At 37.9% G+C, this 22332-nt stretch overlaps 2 protein-coding genes and 1 long non-coding RNA gene across 3 annotated transcripts in view; 1 reads left to right on the top strand and 2 right to left on the bottom strand.

Annotated features, from left to right (window-relative positions):
- Nucleotides 1-11075, bottom strand: part of myo1g (myosin IG) — a 39545-nt gene extending 28470 nt beyond the window's left edge. The window contains exons 1-5 of the mRNA XM_060865537.1: nucleotides 10872-11075; nucleotides 8555-8763; nucleotides 6568-6661; nucleotides 1348-1513; nucleotides 533-586 (exon numbers count right to left, since the gene is read on the bottom strand). Of these exons, the coding sequence (XP_060721520.1) occupies nucleotides 533-586; nucleotides 1348-1513; nucleotides 6568-6661; nucleotides 8555-8763; nucleotides 10872-10966 (618 nt within the window). The 5' untranslated portion in view covers nucleotides 10967-11075. The remainder of the gene's footprint in view (nucleotides 1-532; nucleotides 587-1347; nucleotides 1514-6567; nucleotides 6662-8554; nucleotides 8764-10871) is intronic.
- A 3662-nt stretch (nucleotides 11076-14737) lies between these two features.
- On the top strand, nucleotides 14738-17167 carry LOC132842138 (serine/threonine-protein kinase pim-1-like). Its single transcript, XM_060864804.1, has 6 exons — nucleotides 14738-14801; nucleotides 15801-15895; nucleotides 16111-16161; nucleotides 16301-16679; nucleotides 16773-16949; nucleotides 17067-17167. Exons 1-6 carry the CDS (start codon nucleotides 14738-14740, stop codon nucleotides 17165-17167), a joined length of 867 nt encoding a protein of 288 aa, XP_060720787.1.
- Nucleotides 17168-18642: 1475 nt separating this feature from the next.
- On the bottom strand, nucleotides 18643-21900 carry LOC132842176 (uncharacterized). Its single transcript, XR_009647996.1, has 4 exons — nucleotides 21841-21900; nucleotides 21651-21736; nucleotides 21276-21367; nucleotides 18643-20001 (listed from the first exon to the last, which is right to left on the bottom strand). It is a non-coding gene; the product is annotated as an uncharacterized LOC132842176 (long non-coding RNA).
- Nucleotides 21901-22332: the final 432 nt, after the last annotated feature.

Raw genomic sequence — 22332 nt, 5'->3', positions numbered from 1 at the left:
ACAATATGTACAGAAGAGGAACTGCAAAAATTGGCTACTTGCTGTGTGAATTCTCCTCACACCCGTTCTCCTCGACTAGAGATATAAGCAGGATTGTTCATTACTAATTTCATTATGGTATTATTTTTGTTGGTACCTTCCTGTGGTATTATCTTTCTAATGAATGTAGTCGGTTATGATTCCTGAAACAGTTGCAGACATAGATATAATTAAATCATAGCTCTTGCTATGTCCAGCGAGTTTCATATATCAACAACTTGCTCACACCAACATGAAACTAAAAACCCCAAGCTTGCATGAGAGGTACTTTTTTATTGCCTGTGTGAGCCCAGTCTCAGTACATGCCATGCTATTAATCTCAACCAGATCCAGAAAAAAAAACAATATAAAAGTATAAAAACAATTATACAGGTGTGTATAATTTTAGCATGTTATCTTTTCAAACTAAATAACGGTTTGATCTGAATTCAGTTATATCCGTAATATCTAACAGATCTTTGACAAAATCTCACATCCAACAGTTCCATCTCACCTGATAGAATGAGTGGAAGTTTCTCTCTCCTTCTTGCTGTTGTATGACCCTTGACTAAACAGGATAAAATAAAAGGAATATCAGATTGAAAGATGGATTATTGTCAAGGTCAGCTTAACACTGTGATATTATCTTGATTCATAGTCTCATTGATATCCATAAACAACTATAACATCCATAACGAGAGCACATCGATATCCATAGCACATAAAATCCATAACGTATGTATGTAAACAACACAAATACTGCATATAAATACATAACTCTATATACACTGATTTATCGTCTCTATTATTTCTATTTATCTTATACTATTTTTATTACACACACCATTTTTGATATACCGTGCATTATAAGCTGATGCATTATAATCAGTATATATTAACATGCAGTGGTGTGAGCGTTGGTGTAGTTCATACAGGTAAGTAAGACCGTTTACAGCCCACTTCTCACTTCCATATTTCAAAACCATCACTGCAAAAAACACACTTATGTGGCAAGAGAGAAGGTCAAGAATAAAACTGAAACTAATTACAAAACAACATCACCAGCTACACACACACACACACATACATATATAGATATACATACATATTTATTTTTTTCAAAAGTGTGTGTGCGTGCATTATTGTGTGTGTGCGTGTGTATATTCTTTACCCATATAAACACAGGAAGACACACATTCATCAGCAGAAAGATAATCAAGTGCTCCAAAGCAGTTATGATGCCTCGTCTCTACTCAATTTTAAGTGTGGTGAATTAAGACAGAAGACACGACTGTAATTTCATGTTCCAGCTTCTGAGTGAACTCTCACCTTTTCCAGCAGGTAATTGTTAATGTGTCCTCCTGTTGGATCTCCATTGAAGTTAAAGTTAATATCCATGTACTTCCCAAACCGGCTCGAGTTGTCGTTACGGTTGGTCTTGGCGTTCCCGAAAGCCTCCAACACACAGTTGGATTTCAGGAGCACGTTTTTCACACTGAAAAATAAAAGTATTCGATTACATTTACGGCATTTAGCAGACACCCTTATCCAGAGTGACTTACATCTGAGCAACTGAGGGTTAAGGGCCTTGCTCAGGGGCCCAGCAGTGGCAGCTTGGTGGACCTGGGGTTCGAACCTATGACCTTTTGATCAGTAGCCCAACACCTTAACCACTGAGCTACCACATCCCGAGAGGAGCAAATAGGAGCTGAGAAAAAAATGGCAGAGAAGCAGAACGATAGCACTGATGAAAAGCAGGGTCACTCTTAAAAAAAGTTGATTTTTTTTTTATAACAGCATATTTTATTAGATTTAATTTAGCAACAGGGGTTGCAAGCCAGTGACTTCTGTGCTGGTCCCAAGCCTGGCTAAATAGAGAGGGTTGCGTCAGGAACGCCATCCAGCGTAAAACCTGCCAAACTTAAACATGAGAATCGTCAGTGGGAATTTGAAGTTAGAAATTAAAGGGGTGATGTTGAAGATCATCAGTGATTATGCTCCACAAATAGGCTATGAGTTAGAAGAGGAGAGATTCTGCTGTAAGTTAAATAAGGTGAAAGAGAGTATTCCCAGATGGGAAAGAGTAGCGATTGGAGCAGACTTCAAACGGCGTGTTGGTGAGGGTTTTTAATTAAGGAAAGAAACCTAGAAGGACAGATGGTGGTGGACTTCGATAAGCGAATGGAGATGGCCGTAGTTAACACATTTTTAAAAAAGAGGAACACAGTATTACATATAAGAGTGGAGGTAGGAGTACGCAGGTAGAATACATTTTAGGTAGACGAGGCAAGCTGAGATAAGTGACTGCAAAGTGGTGGTAGAAGAGAGTGTAGCCAGACAGCGTCGGCTGGTGATGTGTAAGATGTCTCTGGTGGTCAGGAAGAATAGGAGAGGAAAGATAGAAAAGAAGACCAAGTGGTGGAAGTTGAAATAGGAAGAATGTTGTGAGGAATTCAGACAGGAGTTGAGACAGGTTTTGGGTGGTCTAGATGAGCTTCCATAAGACTGGGAAACTACAGCAGAAGTGATCAGGGAGACAGGTAAGAGGGATAGGTAGGAGATAAGGAAACATGGTGTTGCAATGAGGAAGTACGGGACAGCATTCAAAGGAAGAGGCTAGCTAAAATGAAGTGGGACGTAGAAAGGACTGAAGAAAGTAGACAGGATTACAAGGCATCACAGCACAGAATAAAGAGGCACGTGGCAAAGGCCAAACAGGAAGCATACGATGAGATGCATGCCAGGTTAGACAAGAGGGAAGGCGAGAAGGACTGGAAGGCTGTTGGTGCAGATGAAATATCTGTGGAGGTGTGGAAGTGTCTAGGAGAGAGAGACAGGAGTGGAAGAGAGGTAGGTCAGACTAGTTCAGGATATGTTTGAGAGGAGTATGACAGCAGTGAGATGTGCTGTAGGTCAGATAGAGGAGTTCAAGGTGGAGGTGGGGTTCCATCAAGGATCGGTTTTGAGTCCGTTCTCTTGTGCTACGGTGATGGACAGGTTGACAGATGAAGTCAGACAGGAATCGCTGTGGACAATGATATTTGTGGATGACACTGTGATCTGTAGTGAGAGTAGAGAGCAGGTGGAGGAACACCTGGAAAGGTGGAGGTCTGCTCTGGAAAGAAGAGGAATGAAATTCAGTCGTAGTAAGAAAAAATACACGTGCATGAACGAGAGGGAGGGAAGTAGAACAGTGAGATCACGGGGGCTGAAGCCAAGAAGGTGCAGGACTTTAAGTATTTGGGTTTTAACCGTCCAGTGCAATGTGAAGTGTGACAGAAAAGTGTTAGTAAGAAACAAAGGAAAGGTGTACAAGACAGTAGTGAGTCCAGCTCTGCTAGACGGGTTAGAGACTGTGAGGAAAAGACATGAGGCAGAAACGGAGGTAGCAGTGATGAGGATGTTGAGGTTCTCTTTAGAAGGAGTGACAAGGATGGACAGGATTAGGAACGAGCACATCAGAGGGACATCTCAGCTTGGTTGTTTTGGGGACAAGGTCAGAGAGACTAGATTGAGATGGTTTGGACAAGAAATTAGATTGAGATGGTTTGGACAAGAAATTAGATTGAGATGGTTTGGACAAGAAATTAGATTGAGATGGTTTGGAGGGAGATGGTTATATTGGTAGAAGGATGTTGGAGATGGAGCTGTCAGGTAAGAGGTCGAGAAGAAGGCCAAAGAAGAGATACATGGATGTGTTAAAAGAGGACATGAAAGTAATTAGTGGATGCAAATGATAAAGATCAATGGAAACAGATGATTCGTTGTGGTGACCCCTAACAATAAAAGCCAAAAGTGGAAGAAGAAGATATATTATTAGACTTCTTAGACCACAGCAATTTGCCAACACTTGAAAAAAAAAGTTAGTTCCTGTTACATGTGAATTATAGCAGCTCTAAATAGTTGCTCCCTCACAAAACTATATTTTCTTATTAAACATGATAAGGCATAAAAAAAGTTATACATTATAGAGTAGCCACAAAGCATTCAGGACTTTCCAGTAGACTTCAAAGCATAAATAAGTCCTTATATAAAGCATTTCTGTTTTTCTTTTTTAAATAACATGTTTTTTAATTACTAATTTATCTTATACAGCATAGGTCACTAACAGGTGGACCGCAGTCCGGGTCCGGAACCAGAAGCTGTCCAATCCGGATCCGGACCTACAAAAGGTTATGATATAAAACTTGACAGGGAGCTTCTATTTTAACCGGAGCAGCTTTTGCAGTCTTTACGGTAAAGGTAGTGGAAACGCACAGACCAATCAAGTCTGTGCGTTACTGAAGTAAACACTGCGACTCAACAGCGCAAGACAGATGAGAGAGAATTAAAGTTACACATGAAAGAAAGATAGCGATACGTGTAGAAAACAAAGGGAGAGAAACAGACGAGTGAGACGGAGAAAGGGAGAGAAACAGAGGAGTGAGACGGAGAAAGGGAGAGAAACAGACGCGTGAGACGGAGAAAGGGAGAGAAACAGACGAGTGAGACGGAGAAAGGGAGAGAAACAGACGAGTGAGACGGAGAAAGGTAGAGAAACAGACGAGTGTGACGGAGAAAGGGAGAGAAACAGACGAGTGAGACGGAGAAAGGGAGAGAAACAGACGCGTGAGACGGAGAAAGGGAGAGAAACAGACGAGTGTGACGGAGAAAGGGAGAGAAACAGACGAGTGAGACGGAGAAAGAGAGAGAAACAGACGAGTGTGACGGAGAAAGGTAGAGAAACAGACGAGTGTGACGGAGAAAGGGAGAGAAACAGACGAGTGAGACGGAGAAAGGGAGAGAAACAGACGAGTGAGACGGAGAAAGGGAGAGAAACAGACGAGTGTGACGGAGAAAGGTAGAGAAACAGACGAGTGTGACGGAGAAAGGGAGAGAAACAGACGAGTGAGACGGAGAAAGGGAGAGAAACAGACGAGTGTGACGGAGAAAGGGAGAGAAACAGACGAGTGAGACGGAGAAAGGGAGAGAAACAGACGAGTGTGACGGAGAAAGGTAGAGAAACAGACGAGTGTGACGGAGAAAGAGAGAGAAACAGACGAGTGTGACGGAGAAAGGTAGAGAAACAGACGAGTGTGACGGAGAAAGGGAGAGAAACAGACGCGTGAGACGGAGAAAGGGAGAGAAACAGACGAGTGTGACGGAGAAAGGGAGAGAAACAGACGAGTGTGACGGAGAAAGGGAGAGAAACAGACGAGTGAGACGGAGAAAGGGAGAGAAACAGACGAGTGTGACGGAGAAAGGTAGAGAAACAGACGAGTGTGACGGAGAAAGGGAGAGAAACAGACGAGTGAGACGGAGAAAGGGAGAGAAACAGACAAGTGAGACGGAGAAAGGGAGAGAAACAGACGAGTGAGACGGAGAAAGAGAGAGAAACAGACGAGTGTGACGGAGAAAGGTAGAGAAACAGACGAGTGTGACGGAGAAAGGGAGAGAAACAGACGAGTGAGACGGAGAAAGGGAGAGAAACAGACGAGTGTGACGGAGAAAGGGAGAGAAACAGACGAGTGAGACGGAGAAAGGGAGAGAAACAGACGAGTGTGACGGAGAAAGGTAGAGAAACAGACGAGTGTGACGGAGAAAGGGAGAGAAACAGACGAGTGAGACAGAGAAAGGGAGAGAAACAGACGCGTGAGACGGAGAAAGGGAGAGAAACAGACGAGTGAGACGGAGAAAGGGAGAGAAACAGACGAGTGAGACGGAGAAAGGGAGAGAAACAGACGAGTGTGACGGAGAAAGGGAGAGAAACAGACGAGTGAGACGGAGAAAGGGAGAGAAACAGACGAGTGTGACAGAGACTCCTTTCTGTTCACACTTCCCACTTCACACTAAACCAGTGTGTCTCATATGTACAGAAACTGTGGCACTTATTAAAAGTGACGCCATTATGAGACAAAACAAAGGTTTTGAACAAACATTTCCACTCAAATCTGAAGACGGTGTCCCTGAGACAGCTTTCCCAGGTCTGAGGGAAAGTAGCCCTATACATCCTGACCATGTTTGGTTCTACATACAACTGCGAGGCAGCTTTCTCTACAATGAACATAATCCAAACTAAATATGATTCCAGTTATACATATCTACAGTCATACGTATGTTCAGTTCTATGTTATGTGACAATAAATATTGTCAAAAGGTTTTTGAATTGTACTGAATTTATTTGATTTGACAGTCAGGTATTGATTGCTTGCAGATGTTGATACAACTACTAGGCTACTTAAATATATATCACACTAACTAGTTAGACATTATGATCTTCCGGACCTTCACTTCAAGAAATTTTCTCTTACTGGACCTCTTTAAATTTTAGTTGAATACTAGTGTTATACAGTATGTAAGTATCCACCATCCAAGCGCCTAATTTTGTTATTACTTTATTGAGGTAAAAAAAAATACATAATAGGCTTTACATTTTTGTTTTGTTAAAATAAGTTCTGTAAAATAATAAAGATAAAAACATAACCTACCATATGAAGAGCTTTGATTTGGAATTAAATAGCTTTAATGATGACTTGCAGAAATTAAAAGATATGCCTTTTAAGTTCTCACCTCTCAACTTCTTCCCTTTGGCTGGGGTTGGTAATAGCTGCTATATAATGCATGATGTATTTACTGGCTTCTGTCTTCCCCGCTCCACTTTCACCTGGAAAACACACACAGATTAACTCAATGCCTTAGAGAGATAAAAGACTGGATGAGCTGTAACTTTCTGTTGTTAAACTCTGATAAGACAGAAACACTACTTATAGGCCCAAAAACTAGTACACAGAAACTCTCACAACTTAATTTCCATTTAGAGGGATGTACTGTTACTAGTAGCTCGACAGTGAAAGACCTGGGTGTTATATTAGACAGTAACTTGTCTTTTGAAAATCACGTCGCCCAAACCACAAAAACAGCCTTCTTCCACCTCAGAAATATTGCCAAGCTGAGAAACATCCTGTCTGTATCTGATGCTGAGAAGCTAGTTCACGCTTTCATGACCTCTAGACTGGACTATTGTAATGCGTTACTAGGTGGTTGTCCTGCATCTTTAATAAATAGGCTACAGTTAGTCCAAAATGCAGCTGCCAGAGTTCTCACTAGGACAAGAAAGTATGACCATATAACCCCAATTTTATCATCTCTACACTGGCTACCTGTTAAGTTTAGAATTGATTACAAACTGCTGCTACTTACGTACAAGGCTCTTAATGGTTTAGCTCCCATGTATCTAACTAGTCTTCTAACACGTTACAATCCTTCACGCTCTCTGAGATCACAAAACTCAGGACTCCTGGTAGTCCCCAGAATATCTAAGTCTACTAAAGGCGGAAGAGCGTTCTCTTATTTAGCTCCCAAACTTTGGAATAGTCTTCCTGATAGTGTTCGGGGCTCAGACACACTTTCACAGTTTAAATGTAGATTGAAAACTCATCTCTTTAGTCAGGCGTACACATAATACATCCCATAAATATTGTGCACTATCACACTAGACTTGCACATTCTTATGAACAGCAGATATGTTAATCCCTCTGCACTGCTCTTCTCTTTTTCTACCCATGCTGAGACACCCATGCTATGATCGTCTTCCGTGCGTTGAAATTTCTGGACCTCCACTGAGACAAGGCTGACTCTGTGAGAACCCTGAGACATCTACAGATCTACCGGCTCCAGTTGGACTCTGTGATACTTGTATATTTGTAACCACACCATCTAGTGTCACCCATATGAGGATGGGTTCCCCTTGAGTCTGGTTCCTCTCAAGGTTTCTTCCTTTACCAATCTAAGGGAGTTTTTCCTTGCCACTGTTGCCTGAGCCCTCAGACTTGCTCATTGGGGACAAATACACATACACACATACATACATACATACACACTGTGAACTGTATATATCTTGAATTTTTATTATATTAATTCTTTATACTTCTCCTTATGTTTATCTTTTGTTTTATGTTTATGTTCTGTAAAGCTGCTTTGTGACAATGTCCATTGTAAAAAGCGCTATACAAATAAACTTGAATTGAATTGAATTGAATTGAATTAGTGTTAAACAGTATCCTCTATATCTCCATAAACCCCCGCTAAATACATTATACTTTGACTCTTTCAGGAGCATGTTGTTGATTGTTGGTTCAGAGTTATTCATAGTGGTTCAAATATGGAATAAAACACATTTTGTTATTGTGAAAAAAGCAGCAATGTTTTCACATGACGTTATTGTGCTTTCTAAGCACATCCTATTTGCTCTTATACTACAGTATTATTAACTGACACCATGTTTTTTTATCCTTTTAGAGTAACATGTGATGTTGTGGAATGTCTGTGAGTCAAGTTAGATCTTGGTAAAACTTACATTATGATCGCTATAAGCAGTTATTCCTCACAAGCTACTTTTTTACACAAAAACAGCTTGTTAGCATGTCAGGATGCTGGAAAGCTCACACTTTTCAAACAGAATAATCTAAATTGTCATCAGTCTCTATACAGCACGACCTAAACATCATTTGTTATCAGTGATGTTACTTCACTTATCTGATACGTTTTTGTTTGTTACCTGAAATGACAATGCAGGTGTCTTTCGCTCTTCTCTTCATGGCTTTGTAGGCCGCATCAGCCACTGCGTAGAGGTGAGGAGGGTTTTCGTACAGCTCTCTCCCTCTGTACGCACCGACGACCTCCTCCCCATAGATGTCCATCTGCCTGTAGGGATTCACGGACACCACCACTTCTCCAATAAACGTGTAGATTCGGCCTTTCTCAAACCTGAAAGCATAAAAATCAATCAATGTGTAAAGACTAAAATGAAAAGTATGTGGAAGTATGAACCGTTTAAGTTAAAAAAAAAAATATGAAGATACAGTTTTCCATTTGCTCAAATCATATGCGGGTTTTTATAACATAAGACTTCAAAACACAAAGTGAAGAGGAAAGAAGACTAACAGTCTAAATAAATCCTGCCATGAAGGTTATAAGGCACACACATTTATGCTTCAGATTTTATCACTGTCACTGATGCACTGTCCAACACACAGTGTGTGAAACAACTGAAATAGCCAAGCAAAGCCATGCTATCTGGTTGAGCTAGTTATCATACACTGATATTATTTGGACTAATATGGTACAGCCTTGTACTTCGTGTTATGAAAATTAAATGTTACTAAAGTATCAAAAAGTGCATTAATTTCATCTATTTACCAGGGAGTGTGTTTGTGATTTAGTGCTGGAACTATTCAGTGTCTGAATCTAAAGGTTTCCACATAAAACGCATCATTTCCATATTCACTGATCCCAAAAGAGGTCTACGGCAGTGTCGCTCGCTACTTTGCCTTTTTCAATGATGCTGCACAAGACCATGAATAATAACAATACCCTCATCAATATTCGGCAATGTTCTGTCACCACTTTGACCTTTAAATTGGTAATACTGTACCAGGAAGTCACATATCTTGTTTTAAATACACTGAATGTTCCCTGGTTTTAATGTACTATAATACATGTAGGGTCTATATTCAGTTTTCCAGAATTAATTCATTTACTGTATTGGTTTATTATTGTTTTTTCATCTGTTTTTTCTAAAATGACCCAAAATCCTTCAGGTTCTCAGAGTGAGGACCAGTCTAGCAAAGTCCATGGTTTACCATTTTGGTTAAAATGGCGAAAACTACAACTACAACCTGTCAGTTTACAGCTGTAAAAATGTTTGTCAGGCTTAAATCTTGAACTAACAACAAAGTTTAACAGGAATTTAATTATAACCAGAGGCTATGTAGCAATGCGTGTTGTCAGAGTGACATAAACTACACCCACATTTGACAGGAAGTAATACGAAGGTGGGAAGTGAGAACAGGAAGCGCGACACATGGCTCAAAATGAGTTGTCTTCTCTGTTTCATAAAATCCGAATGACTGGGTGTGTTTGGTCAGACTTGTCAGACTTTTTGCTCGGTTTTTCTCATAAGCATGTTAGCATCTTTACCAACCTTTAGATATATTTGACTGATAAAAGAATCTTATTTAAATAAGAGAAGAGTCTGGCCCGTATGTAAGACAATACTGAAATTAAAAATATAAAAATTACATGGTAAATTATTTAATCCATTGATTTTGTAATATGCATTATGCAGCTTTGCAGAGTATAATGACATTTGCTGTAAAAGTACATGATACAATACATGATAATTTGCTGTTTGTGTTTATTTGTTTTATAAGTAATTCTCATTCACTGTACTGTAAGGCCTCGTTACAAACCTAGCAAAAACAAACTATATGTTGTTCTTACCATTAAACCCTTGTTCCCTAGTTGTCATGGAAACAGGAAAAATCACGCAAAAAGTGAAGAGACATGTGGTTTTGACTCAAAACACATAGACAGTTAAAAATGACATCATTTTTATGTGAAAATGACACATGACATCAGATCAAAAGTCTCTGAGAGGGATTAAAGTTAGGAACTTAAGTACCTTAGGTTGCATCACCGTCTTGTAAAAATCTTCAGCTTAGGTGACTATATTTAATGTTTGTTTTGATTCACTTCAATGTGTACAAAATACGCAATGCAAAGCTATTTCCCACAAGTGATGACTTTTGTAAGCCAGACGTTAGTCACCGTCGAGGCATCAAACATATTGCTGAACACATCCAAAGCAAAAGGGAGTGGTCAGAGTGTCAGAAAGTACCTTAGACGTTGGTTAACCTTTAAAATATCATGTTTTTCTGTCATAATTCTAAGACTCAACTTCTTTCAAGATCAATATGAATTAAAACCAGAATTGAAAGTCAGTATTGAGATTTTTCTTGAATCTTCTCAGCTTTTGTCCAACACAATATTTTCATTATTCCTTTCATTGCCACAGTTTGTGATTCTGCTTTTACCTGAGCTTCAGATTCTCCAGGAACTGCTCCATGGTCACCTCGTCCAGGAGTACAAAGTCCGACTTGCCGAACTCGAAGCCCTCCAGCTCCGCCATCCCTGCAAAAGATGCAGAGACGAGTGGATGATGACAGGAAAGACAGAGAAAGAGAGAGAGGGAAGTAGTAAAATGTAATCTACAAGCCGGTAGAGGAGGCTGTAGCACAATGATGTGGGTGTGGCGTAAAGCCCGCTTTTGCTTCAACTGCGGCTGCAGTTGTGGTCTGTACTCTACAGCACGTCATCCTGTGTGTGTGTGTGTGTGTGTGTATCACACATGAGCAGCTCTTCCTTAACATGTCTCTCTATATCTATCTACTTTCTCACACACATTACATTTAAAGGAGCTGTACAGGAGCTGTGAGGCTGCGCTGGAATTTTATCTTTTGGGAATAAACACAGCCTTTCCTGCTTTGAGATCAGTCCTCCAGATGTATGCAGATAAGACATCTGGGAACGCAAAATCGCTTTAAATTGTGTGCAGGTTCCTTTATCAAAAGCCCATCTCTGAAATGAAGAGAGGAAATGTAACCACAGATGTCACAGTGGTGTCCGACTTTCAGCAACACCAAAAAACACAACACAGAACTAGGAACTCCATGTACGGAAGAAAGAACAGAGAAGTTCTCCTGATCTACAGTACATAAAGGTCCTCTGATGGAAGCCATAAACTAGAACTAATTGTGTGGAGAATTGTGGAATATTTTTTATCGAATTGTTGTTTTACAGGCATTAGACATGGGAAACATGGAGCCTGTAAGCCTGTCAGAGCCAGGGGACTCGGGGAACAAGTTAGGGTGCACCCAGAACAACAATTCAGCCGTACGGTCAATTAGCCTACAACACATTGCCATTGAACTGATGGAGGAAGCAAAAGTACATGGAGGAAACCCACAAAGCATGGAAAGAACTCACAAATCATACCCCCCCAATCTCAGATGTGCAAAATATACATGCAGTCCGCAAAGTATTTATTTAAAAATAAATATTTATTATCAGAGTCAAGTTGATTGGATTGGTGTTGTCATCACCATGATGTTTTAATGCTTCAGAAGTTCTACCGAATGGATAAAGTGGATCTACTCTTATGAGAATTAGACAGGTTTCTTGGTGTGACTGAGGAAACACACAAAATTATACAGACGATCAGATTTTTCAAAAATATTTTTACTTTGCTGTTGTCTTTTCTTTTTTATTCAATATTCAACATTTTTATTTGTCACATACACAATTATATAGAGCATATATAACCAGCAGTGAAATGTGAATCAGGTCCGCTCCATGGACAGTGCAATTATTAAAAAATACAACACAGATGAAAATATAGCTAGGAAAGAGTGAAATAAAAGCAAACAATAAAAATATAAGAATAAAATATAAAAGAAGATGTATACTGTGGAATTAAATATAGAATGAAAAATAAACTGTGCATGAAAGTAAACTGTTATCATAAATATTGAGATACACAGGGATGTACAAAAGGCAATATGCATATGTGCATTATACTGTAGTCTTAAATATTAAGATACACAGGGATGTACAAAAGGCAATATGCATATGTGCATTATACTGTAGTCTTAAATATTAAGATACACAGGGATGTACAAAAGGCAAATGTGCAAACAAGTTGACACTTACAGTATGTCAATGTGAGGTAGTGAATGATGAATATCTTACAGATAAAGTGAATATTACAATAAGTGGAGACATGAAGACATTCTAGAAAAAATATGTGTTGATTAATGACTGCAAGAAGGAATGTTCAAAATCATGTACTGTATTTATTCATTGTTTAATTTCACTACTCATTATTGTAAAGAATCAACTACAGGAGTCTATGATATTGCTGACTTTTGTATACCGTATGCTAAATGATGAGAGATTCATTGTCATAGCACCACCTACTGGACAGTGAGGTTTATGAAGCATATTTTCTTACTATCTTATATGTTTTAATTATATTCTTACCATGCAAGATTCTTTGTCATGACACACCGAGATGACAGCATAAACTGTGGCTTATATATCAGAAGTTTTAATATTCTTGGTAGAGGTTAATATCAGTTCATATCAAAGTTTTTCAGAATCAGAATCAGGTTTACTGCCAGGTAATGAAAGGGTCTACATACATACACAGGAATTTACCTTGGTGTGTTGGTGCATAGCAATAATAATAAAGAGCATTTATGACGTAAAATTGCAAAGGAAAACATATTTTGCATGTTGTGTATTTCCACTGCACCTCATCTGATGTGGCCCAGAGTTCTTTAATGAGGTATGATCACATCTACACTGTAAGACTCATACACTGACACAGTGCCACATGTGGGCAACAGGATATGAGGTGTAATTGTAGCAATAAACTATAACACACCATGTGTTTTCTTTGGGGATGAGGATAAAGGTCACCATGAGATTACTGTGGATGGTACCAGAAAATAACATATCCTGTATAAATTAAAATGATAATTTGAAATGAGCCATCTTTAAAAGCAAGAGACACAACAAGCCAGATCATGAATAAAAAAAAAATCCAAGAATCTGAACTACAATGATCTAAATAAGGAAAATTACTGATGTGTTTACTGAATAAATGTTGCAGGGAAACTATTTGGTTTAAAGTGAGCTCATCTTTGTTTGTAAGACTTTATTGTCAAGTTTTATTACTTATTGATTTGTGATGCAAATGTTTAAACGCATTACACACAAACGCTAAAGCATTTCTGCAACAAACCTGCTTTTGAATTAATTAAGTATAAGTTCTCTCTCACTTTCTACCGCTTATCCGAACTACCTCGGGTCACGGGGAGCCTGTGCCTATCTCAGGCGTCATCGGGCATCAAGACAGGATGCACCCTGGACGGAGTGCCAACCCATCACAGGGCACACACACACACACACTCTCATTCACTCACGCACTCACACACTACGGACAATTTTCCAGAGATGCCAATCAACCTACCATGCATGTCTTTGGACCGGGGGAGGAAACCGGAGTACCTGGAGGAAACCCCCGAGGCACGGGGAGAACATGCAAACTCCACACACACAAGGCGGAGGCGGGAATCGAACCCCCAACCCTGGAGATGTGAGGCTAACGTGCCAAACACTAAAACACCCCCCCCCAAGTATAAGTTAATTAAATTAAAATAAACAGCCTCCATATTGCATGCAAATATGCTTGCAAATATTCCCATTGTCTCAAAGCAGCTTTACAGAATTTTACGCGTGCTATTCGTGTGTTTTGGGAAAGAACTTTTTTTATTATTATATGATTTATGTGACGTGTGTAGAATCAGAATGTCTCCAGTTGTTCTTAGAACAGGTGTAATGTTTCCTGATTCATTTTTTCATATCAGTGATTTAGTGATTAACCTTCGGGGAGATGACAAGTAGGTAGACTTTGTGTGTTGTAAAGCTGATAAAAGATGACAAATGTGATTATAAGATTATTGTAAATATGAAGATTTTTTTTATTATTAATTGAAGAAAACACTATGATAATTACTTATTATTAAAATAAACGACGCTTTCCCGATTTTAGTTCCGCATCATATTTATAACAGAGAGCTGAAAAAAAAAAGAAAGGCGACAGAAAAGACATTTTTTTAATCCTCAGATTTATGCAAAATTGAAAATCATATTGATTTTTGTGTGGTGAGTTTCAGTAAGTGGTCGCGGTCTGACTGGATGAAATAAACAACCAAATGTCTTTAGTTTCTTTATAACCCTAAAATCATACAATATAACTTGAACCTTACTGTATAAGATGATTAATCATACACATTTCTTATTCTGATGTTCCGTAGCTATTTTATAAAGTTTGAAAATGAACATGATCCCCAACACTAATCCTCATCCACCCCTTCTCAGCGTTAACCAGGAGTGGACAGGTACACACACACACACACACACACACACACACACAGATACACACACACACACACACACACACAGGTACACACAAACATACACACACACAGATACACAAAAAACATACACACGCACACACAAACACAGATACACACACAGACACCAGACACACCCACGCACACACACACAGACACACACATGCACACACACAGACATACACACAGATATACAGACACACACAGACACGCACACACACACACAGGTACTCTCTCACACACACACAGACACACACACAGACTCATCTGTATGGACAGCACTGATCTGCACCAAATACTCATCTAATACAATTACATGTACACAGCACCACCATATTAAACTGTTTACATGCTGTTTTGCACACTGTTTTTGCTCTTTGCACTTGCTGTCTTGCACATTGCTGTTTTGCATAATCCATTACAACACCTCACATAACTGCTGCTATAATATTAAATGTTCATTCCAGTATTTTTTAGATTGTATTTTGTCTCACACTGTTTGCACCATTTGCACAGATGCACTTTGTGTCTAGGACTAACTTATATAAGTCCTTAGTTTTGTATCTTTAAACTAATTTTTAATTCAGTTAAAAAAAGATTTATTTATAATTATTGTTTTGTTAATATCTTTTCTAGCTTATATATTGTCTTGATAATACGATGCACCTTTGCTAACACTATTTGAAGGACAATTATGAAAAGACAGCGTCTTAAAAAAAGATATATTTGCATGTTTTGCAAATATCTTACAAGTATTTTTTTTCCTTTTTGTAGATTACCTCACATTCCACATTAAAAGTTAACGTTACCTCATTTTTGGCCAACGCCTAAACACTAACTTTACGTCCAGCTAGCTAAATATTACCTCAGATTTCCTCTCAACAGATATCTTATTCATTACTGTCTACTGCAAATAAGACAAGAGCATGATATACTTTCATCCTTATTTCAGTTGAACTGAATGATTATTTAATTGTTTAACAGAGGTTATTGCATCGCAATACACTGCGAGTGAGCTGCTGGGACAAGGTAACTTCAGCTATGTGTACGCTGGAGTTCGTAATGTGGATTGGAAACAGGTACTATGTCTGCACATACTGTATACAGCTGATACATTTGGCATTAATCACCACACTATAGAAAATGTAAGGCGTTAGGTGATGAGATTAATGTATGTGATTTTACAAAAAAGATCGTTACAAAAGGGTTTCGTTCAAACCTCTATTTTCTGAAAACAAATGTAGTTGCTGTGGAATTATATTAATTATTAAACCTATTTTGTGTATGTGAGCAGGTTGCTATTAAGTGTGTGGCCAAGACTGTCTACAGCAAAAACATCACCATTGTAAGTAACAGCACATTAACTTTATTCCTGATTCACTTCTCAATCCAAAGCATTTTACATTGTAAGATTACTTAGTTTGGATATTTTACTCCAAGCCCATGTTAACCATGTCTGTGCCATGTCTGCGTTGTCATTTCAGCCCGGTGGGACGCAAACTCTGCCTCTGGAGGTAGCCTTGATGCAGATGCTGTCCGTGCCGCCTCGCTCAAGGAATGTGGTGGAGCTGCTGGAATGGTTTGACCTGTCCGATTGGGTCGTCTTGGTTCTGGAGCGACCCAGTCCCTGCAGTGACCTGCAAGAGTTTTGTATATGTAACAATGGTCTACTGTCTGAATCATTGGTTCGAAATATCATGTGGCAGGTGGTTCAGGCGGCCCGTCACTGCTGTAACAATGGTGTTTTTCACCGAGACATCAGGCCTGAGAACATTCTGATCAACACAGACACAATGGTAGTGAAGTTGATCGACTTTGGCAATGGGGACTTGTTAAAGGACTCCCCTTACAGAACTTTTGCAGGTACTTGTACAGTATATATGAGATCAAATCTAGGATGATACAGTGGAGAATCCTTTTTGTGTGGATTACTGAACTTTTTACTTTTTCACTCAGGAACTCCACCATATTGTCCTCCCGAGTGGCTCCATGAGGGAAAGTATCTGGGACGTCCTTCTACTGTCTGGAATCTTGGTGTGCTCCTGTTCTACTTGGTCTGTGGACACGTGCCCTTTATGAACAGTGATCAAATTATAAATGGGATTATACCTATATGTCATCATGTGTCTAAAGGTGAGAAAATGAAAAAGCATCACATTTAAACTTGTATAATAAAACTGTTAATCTTTAAATGCATTTAAACATAATTATTTTTTCATTATATTTTTTTTCTTGTTACTGCACAAACAGAATGCTCTGATCTGATATCTTTGTGCCTGAAAAAAGACCCTCGCTCTCGGCCGACGTTCGAGGACATCATCAGACACAAGTGGTTTACAATGCAGCTTTAGGAAGTCCAGGTTAGACATTAAGAATAGATTAGACCTTATTAAAATGAATTACAAGGCACCCAATAATAGTCTACATTACACAGATAGTATTTGATCTTGATTTCTTTTACAGAGATAACTATGAGTATGTAAGCAGAGACGTATTAAGAATATTTAATTACATATTAAATATATGTAATTAATCGTATTTTATATCGTACTTTATTTTTATACCTAACTGCATGTTGTTTTATTTTGCATGTCTTCCTCCAGTAATACTTCCCTGTTGGTCCTGATTTGGAGCTGTCTAGAGATTTGTAAATGCATACATTTACAGAAGTATAATAAAGCTGTAAAAATATTGCAAAATGAATTTAAAAATAACAATTATTTTTTTGTTTGTTTTGATTTTGCACATACAGATTAACACCAGGGGGGCACGGTGGCTTAGTGGTTAGCACGTTCGCCTCACACCTCCAGGGTTGGGGGTTCGATTTCCGCCTCCGCCTTGTGTGTGTGGAGTTTGCATGTTCTCCCCGTGCCTCGGGGGTTTCCTCCGGGTACTCCGGTTTCCTCCCCCAGTCCAAAGACATGCATGGTAGATTGATTGGCATCTCTGGAAAATTGTCCGTAGTGTGTGATTGCGTGAGTGAATGAGAGTGTGTGTGTGCCCTGCGGTTGGCACTCCGTCCAGGGTGTATCCTGCCTTGATGCCCGATGATGCCTGAGATAGGCACAGGCTCCCCGTGACCCGAGGTAGTTCGGATAAGCGGTAGAAAGTGAATGAGTGAGTGAGTGAGTGAGTGAGATTAACACCATCTAATAACTTGATATCCAAATAATTCAGGCAACCTTGGATGGTGTTGTGTTTTTGTGGTCTTTTTAAGCACTCTTTGGTCTTTCACTCAAGATCCTTATGGCCTTCAACAAGCCAGATACCACCCCTCCTTGTCCTCTTTATATCGAGCACCAACCATGATATCAAGTCAGACATATTTCCCTTTCCCAGCATGTTGGAGGACGATTGCAGTACCTGGGAGTGACTGGGAGGGTTAGGGCACGCAACATTCTAGATCCTGAATTATGCACTGGGAGGACAAGGAAGGTACCAGAACTGTGAAATATAGATGCTACACAAACACACACGTTATTTTTCCATACTGCAAAACTAAATGTGAACTAAATAGAAATTTGTTCTCGGAATGTCTCAGGAACTAAAAACAAACTAAAAACAAACATTTACAGTATTAAATTTTCAAAATATTCTAGGCAAGTTGGAATTTAACATTTAAGTAAGTCATATGGCATCGATATTAAGTTTGTACTAAAAACAATTGCTATAGAAAATCTTTGTTCTTTTATTTTAATATTTATTTATTTATTTAATCCATATGAAAAGTAAAAGACTCTCCAGGTGCAGTGATGCACCTTAACTATATAAAGCTTTAGTTGTCAAACTGCATGAATTAGAAGAAGAAAACCCAACATCACATAAGTCAATTCAAAAAGCTTTTATTGTCATTTCAACCAAATGTAGCTGATGAGTGACCAAGACATTTAAAGTTTACACTTTTGAATTATTTAGTTTCACACACACAAAAATTAACAATAATCCTTATTAATATTTTGTTTTTAATATTATTAATTAATTGATCAGAATTATTTACTATTCATAACGATTGGGTTTTTTAATCAGGCGCAAACAACAGATACAAAACAAAGGGTCCTAGAGACACATGATGTGACAATGTTGTATTACTCGTTATAACACTGTTCATGACATTTTACCCTTGTAACATTTCCAGTTATGTGGATTTATAAAAACATATACATATATATCTCAAACATAACAATCAAGGCTCAAATTTCTTGTCTCATATAAAAAACGAGGCAAGAAACTTAAAGAATATTAAAAGGAAAATGGTTTGGACTTAGAATAATAAATATTGCATTAACAATAAAATTAGTGAAGTATTTTTTAAAATTATACACCTAATTTATCCAACAAACCAATTCATACAAAAATAAAAAAATATATATTTTAGATTCTTGTACATTCTGTAATATAAATACAGAATCTGCACTTTTTTTTTTACTGTATGTAGACTTGGTGTTTTTGGATTGACGTTAAACATGTTTTTGAATCTTTATGTGGGTCAAAAATTAATATCCAGAAAAAAGATATTTTATTTATAAAAAATAAAAAGTAAAATGTTATATTTTTATTTTAAATCTGCTTTTTTCATATCTATAAATGTAAAGTGGTCTGAAAAGAAACCAAACATTTTTCATTTTAAGCTGTAAATGAAAACTTATTTTGAAATTTTTAAAGGACTTACAAGCCGAAAAGCTGTCAAAACTGTGGAGTTTTTTTTTTTTTTTGGTTAATTCCTCTTTTCTGGTATTGTGTGTATTGCGTTATAATGTATTTTTTTATTTGTATTTTTTTTCTTCCGTTATGTCACTATTCTAAGATTTGAAAAACCAAACAAAACAAAGGGTCCTAGAGACACGTGATTTTTCACATTATTCTGGAATAAAAGTTTAGCTAATCATTAGTGTTTGTCTTTATAACTTTCAGCATAAAAACAGACACTTTTTCCCCATTAAGCAGATCATCCCAGTATCATCATTACTCTCAACTATGGTTTATTATTTCCTGCAGCTTTAATACAGAGTAGTGTTATAAAACATTTACATAAGAGCAGTACAATATATATAGACCAGAAATGTCCATCAAACTACACACAGTAGACTACACACTACCTACAGCATAGTATACAGTAAAATGAATTTACAGCTTCAGTCTTGTGTCTTCTCACAAATCCAGCACCTCATTAATGGATCTTGATCTCCTGTAGGACAGAACAGAGAAAATTAATATAACACTTCTCAAAGGGCATGTTGTTGAACAACAGATTGAGCACAAATTCTTTTGTATGAGGTTTCTATAACTTGACAGCGAAGGAAATGCTGCCGAGCCTCAAACCACCCCGAGATTCTCTAGCAGACATACAGGAAAGGACAAAGTCACATGTTAGACACAGCCTTGCTGAACAGCCTGCAGCCTCCAGGAAAAGGGAGACGGAAAAAAATACCCACACTTCACATGACTAATTTAAACTGTTAATTTCGGGAACTGAACTGGTTACCTGGAACACCTGTGCAGAGTTTTAAAAGGTGTTTCTGAACCTCATTAATCTCACAAATTTACAACATCAGGCTTCATTTACATTTTTCAGGCCCAGAACAGCAGCTTAGCACAACCTTTTTCATAAAAGTCAGTTCAGGGGCCAGAAGTATTTACAGTAAAATGACAAAAGGAACAAACTTAAAAAGGTCATAAAACAATACATATATATGCAAACACACACACACACACACCTTATCAGTCATGTTAAGACTGAAGATGATTTTCTGATCTTTTCTGGTGTGTTGCAGCTTTATTCGCATTAAAAGAGACAAAGTTATTTCCACAAAGAAATCATATCTTACCGATAATCCCAAGGCATCAGGTCTGCTGGGCAACTGCTTTTAGTAACCCCCAATGCAAAATTAAAGATCAGAGGTGACCGTGCCTTTGCAGTAGCGGCCCCCAAACTCTGGAATAATTTGCCTTTGTACATTAGGCAGGCACCTTCACTGGCTGTTTTTAAATCACATTTAAAAACATATTTGTATGGTGCAGCATACAACGCAGTATGAGAGTTACCTGTTAGGAGTTCTTTTTAAGTGTGGGTTACTAATTATTATTGTATTTATTGAATTTTTTGTTTTTATTTTATGATTATTATTATTATTATTATTATTATTATTATATGCTTTTTAGTTCTATTGTTTATTTTATATTGTTTGTACAGCACTTTGGTGAACACCTGCTGTTTTATAAAAGGTGCTCTATAAATAAACTTTGATTTAAAGGCATCAGGGCCCCAGGATCCAAAATCACTAGAGATATTATCTGTAAATTATGTATCTGTGAATGAAGTAATAACAACAACAACAACAAGTAAAATATCAAAATAATACCATTATAAATTATCAAAATCTATAAACAATGAGGTTTCTTCATGATCACTGGATTAAAACCACCACAAGACTCTTTTAAAAGGACAGAGATTACACTCACCTGATCTAATGCAGACTTTAGAGATCTTTAATCTCAGATTTCTTATGAAACATGAGGAAGTCTCTGGTCATCGAGATGAACTATGAATCCATCTGAAATACAAGTTCACAGAATAACACATTTATTACACTAAAACACAAAAGCAACATATGTTTACAGTCATGCATGACACATTTTAAACGTATTATCCAATTAACTTATAAATTAAACAGATAACTTGTGAGACAGAAAATTCCAAAGTGCTTCCTGAACACGTGCCACAGATCTCTACAATTATATTACCGTAGAGACAAAATAAAACATTTTACCTCTTATTTAGTGACCACCTTAAGTGTTTTATAAAAGGAACTTTAACCTTTTTGTATTCATATTTACCTTCATTCCTCTTCTTCATCTGTTCACCTAATCCCACGTGTTCCACTGAAGTATTTCAGTCTGATTCTACACCGATCACTAAACATCTGAAATATAAGATTTTTAAGAACAGATATAATAACATTTGTTTTGAAAGTAGAATCTGGAAATACTGACATTTTAACTTATACAAAGAAAGGAATACAAATACCTTTTCACACGTGCCACAAAAATCACACGTGTTTTTGCTTTCTTCTTCTTTCGAGTTTTATGTCGGTTGGCAACTCAGCTTAAAGGTGCATTACCGCCACCTACTAGACTGGAGTGTGGGCATTAGAATGACATCAAAGGATAGAGGGAGGAAAAAGAAAATAAATAAATAAATAAATAAATAAATAAATAAATAAATAAATAAATAAAAATAATAAAAATAATAATAATAATAATAATAATAATAATAATAATAATAATAATAATAATAATAATAATAATAATAGGGGGCACAGTGGCTTAGTGGTTAGCACGTTCGCCTCACACCTCCGGGGTTGGGGGTTCGATTCCCGCCTCCACCTTGTGTGTGTGTGGAGTTTGCATGTTCTCCCCGTGCCTCGGGGGTTTCCTCCCCCGGTCCAAAGACATGCATGGTAGGTTGATTGGCATCTCTGGAAAATTGTCCGTAGTGTGTGAGTGTGTGAGTGAATGA

Source organism: Tachysurus vachellii, chromosome 3 (assembly GCF_030014155.1).
Source record: "Tachysurus vachellii isolate PV-2020 chromosome 3, HZAU_Pvac_v1, whole genome shotgun sequence".
In the NCBI taxonomy this organism is placed as follows: Eukaryota; Metazoa; Chordata; class Actinopteri; order Siluriformes; family Bagridae; genus Tachysurus; species Tachysurus vachellii.
Note: the sequence above shows the minus strand (reverse complement) of the source record. Positions and strands in the feature narration are given on the sequence as shown.

Bases quoted from the DNA above. Each gene is read 5' to 3' on its own strand.
- LOC132842138 (XM_060864804.1), top strand. From the start codon at position 14,738: ATGAACATGATCCCCAACACTAATCCTCATCCACCCCTTCTCAGCGTT. The intron at 16,162-16,300 runs GTAAGTAACAGC...TTGTCATTTCAG, and splicing joins ACAGCAAAAACATCACCATT to CCCGGTGGGACGCAAACTCT. The intron at 16,950-17,066 runs GTGAGAAAATGA...CTGCACAAACAG, and splicing joins ATGTCATCATGTGTCTAAAG to AATGCTCTGATCTGATATCT.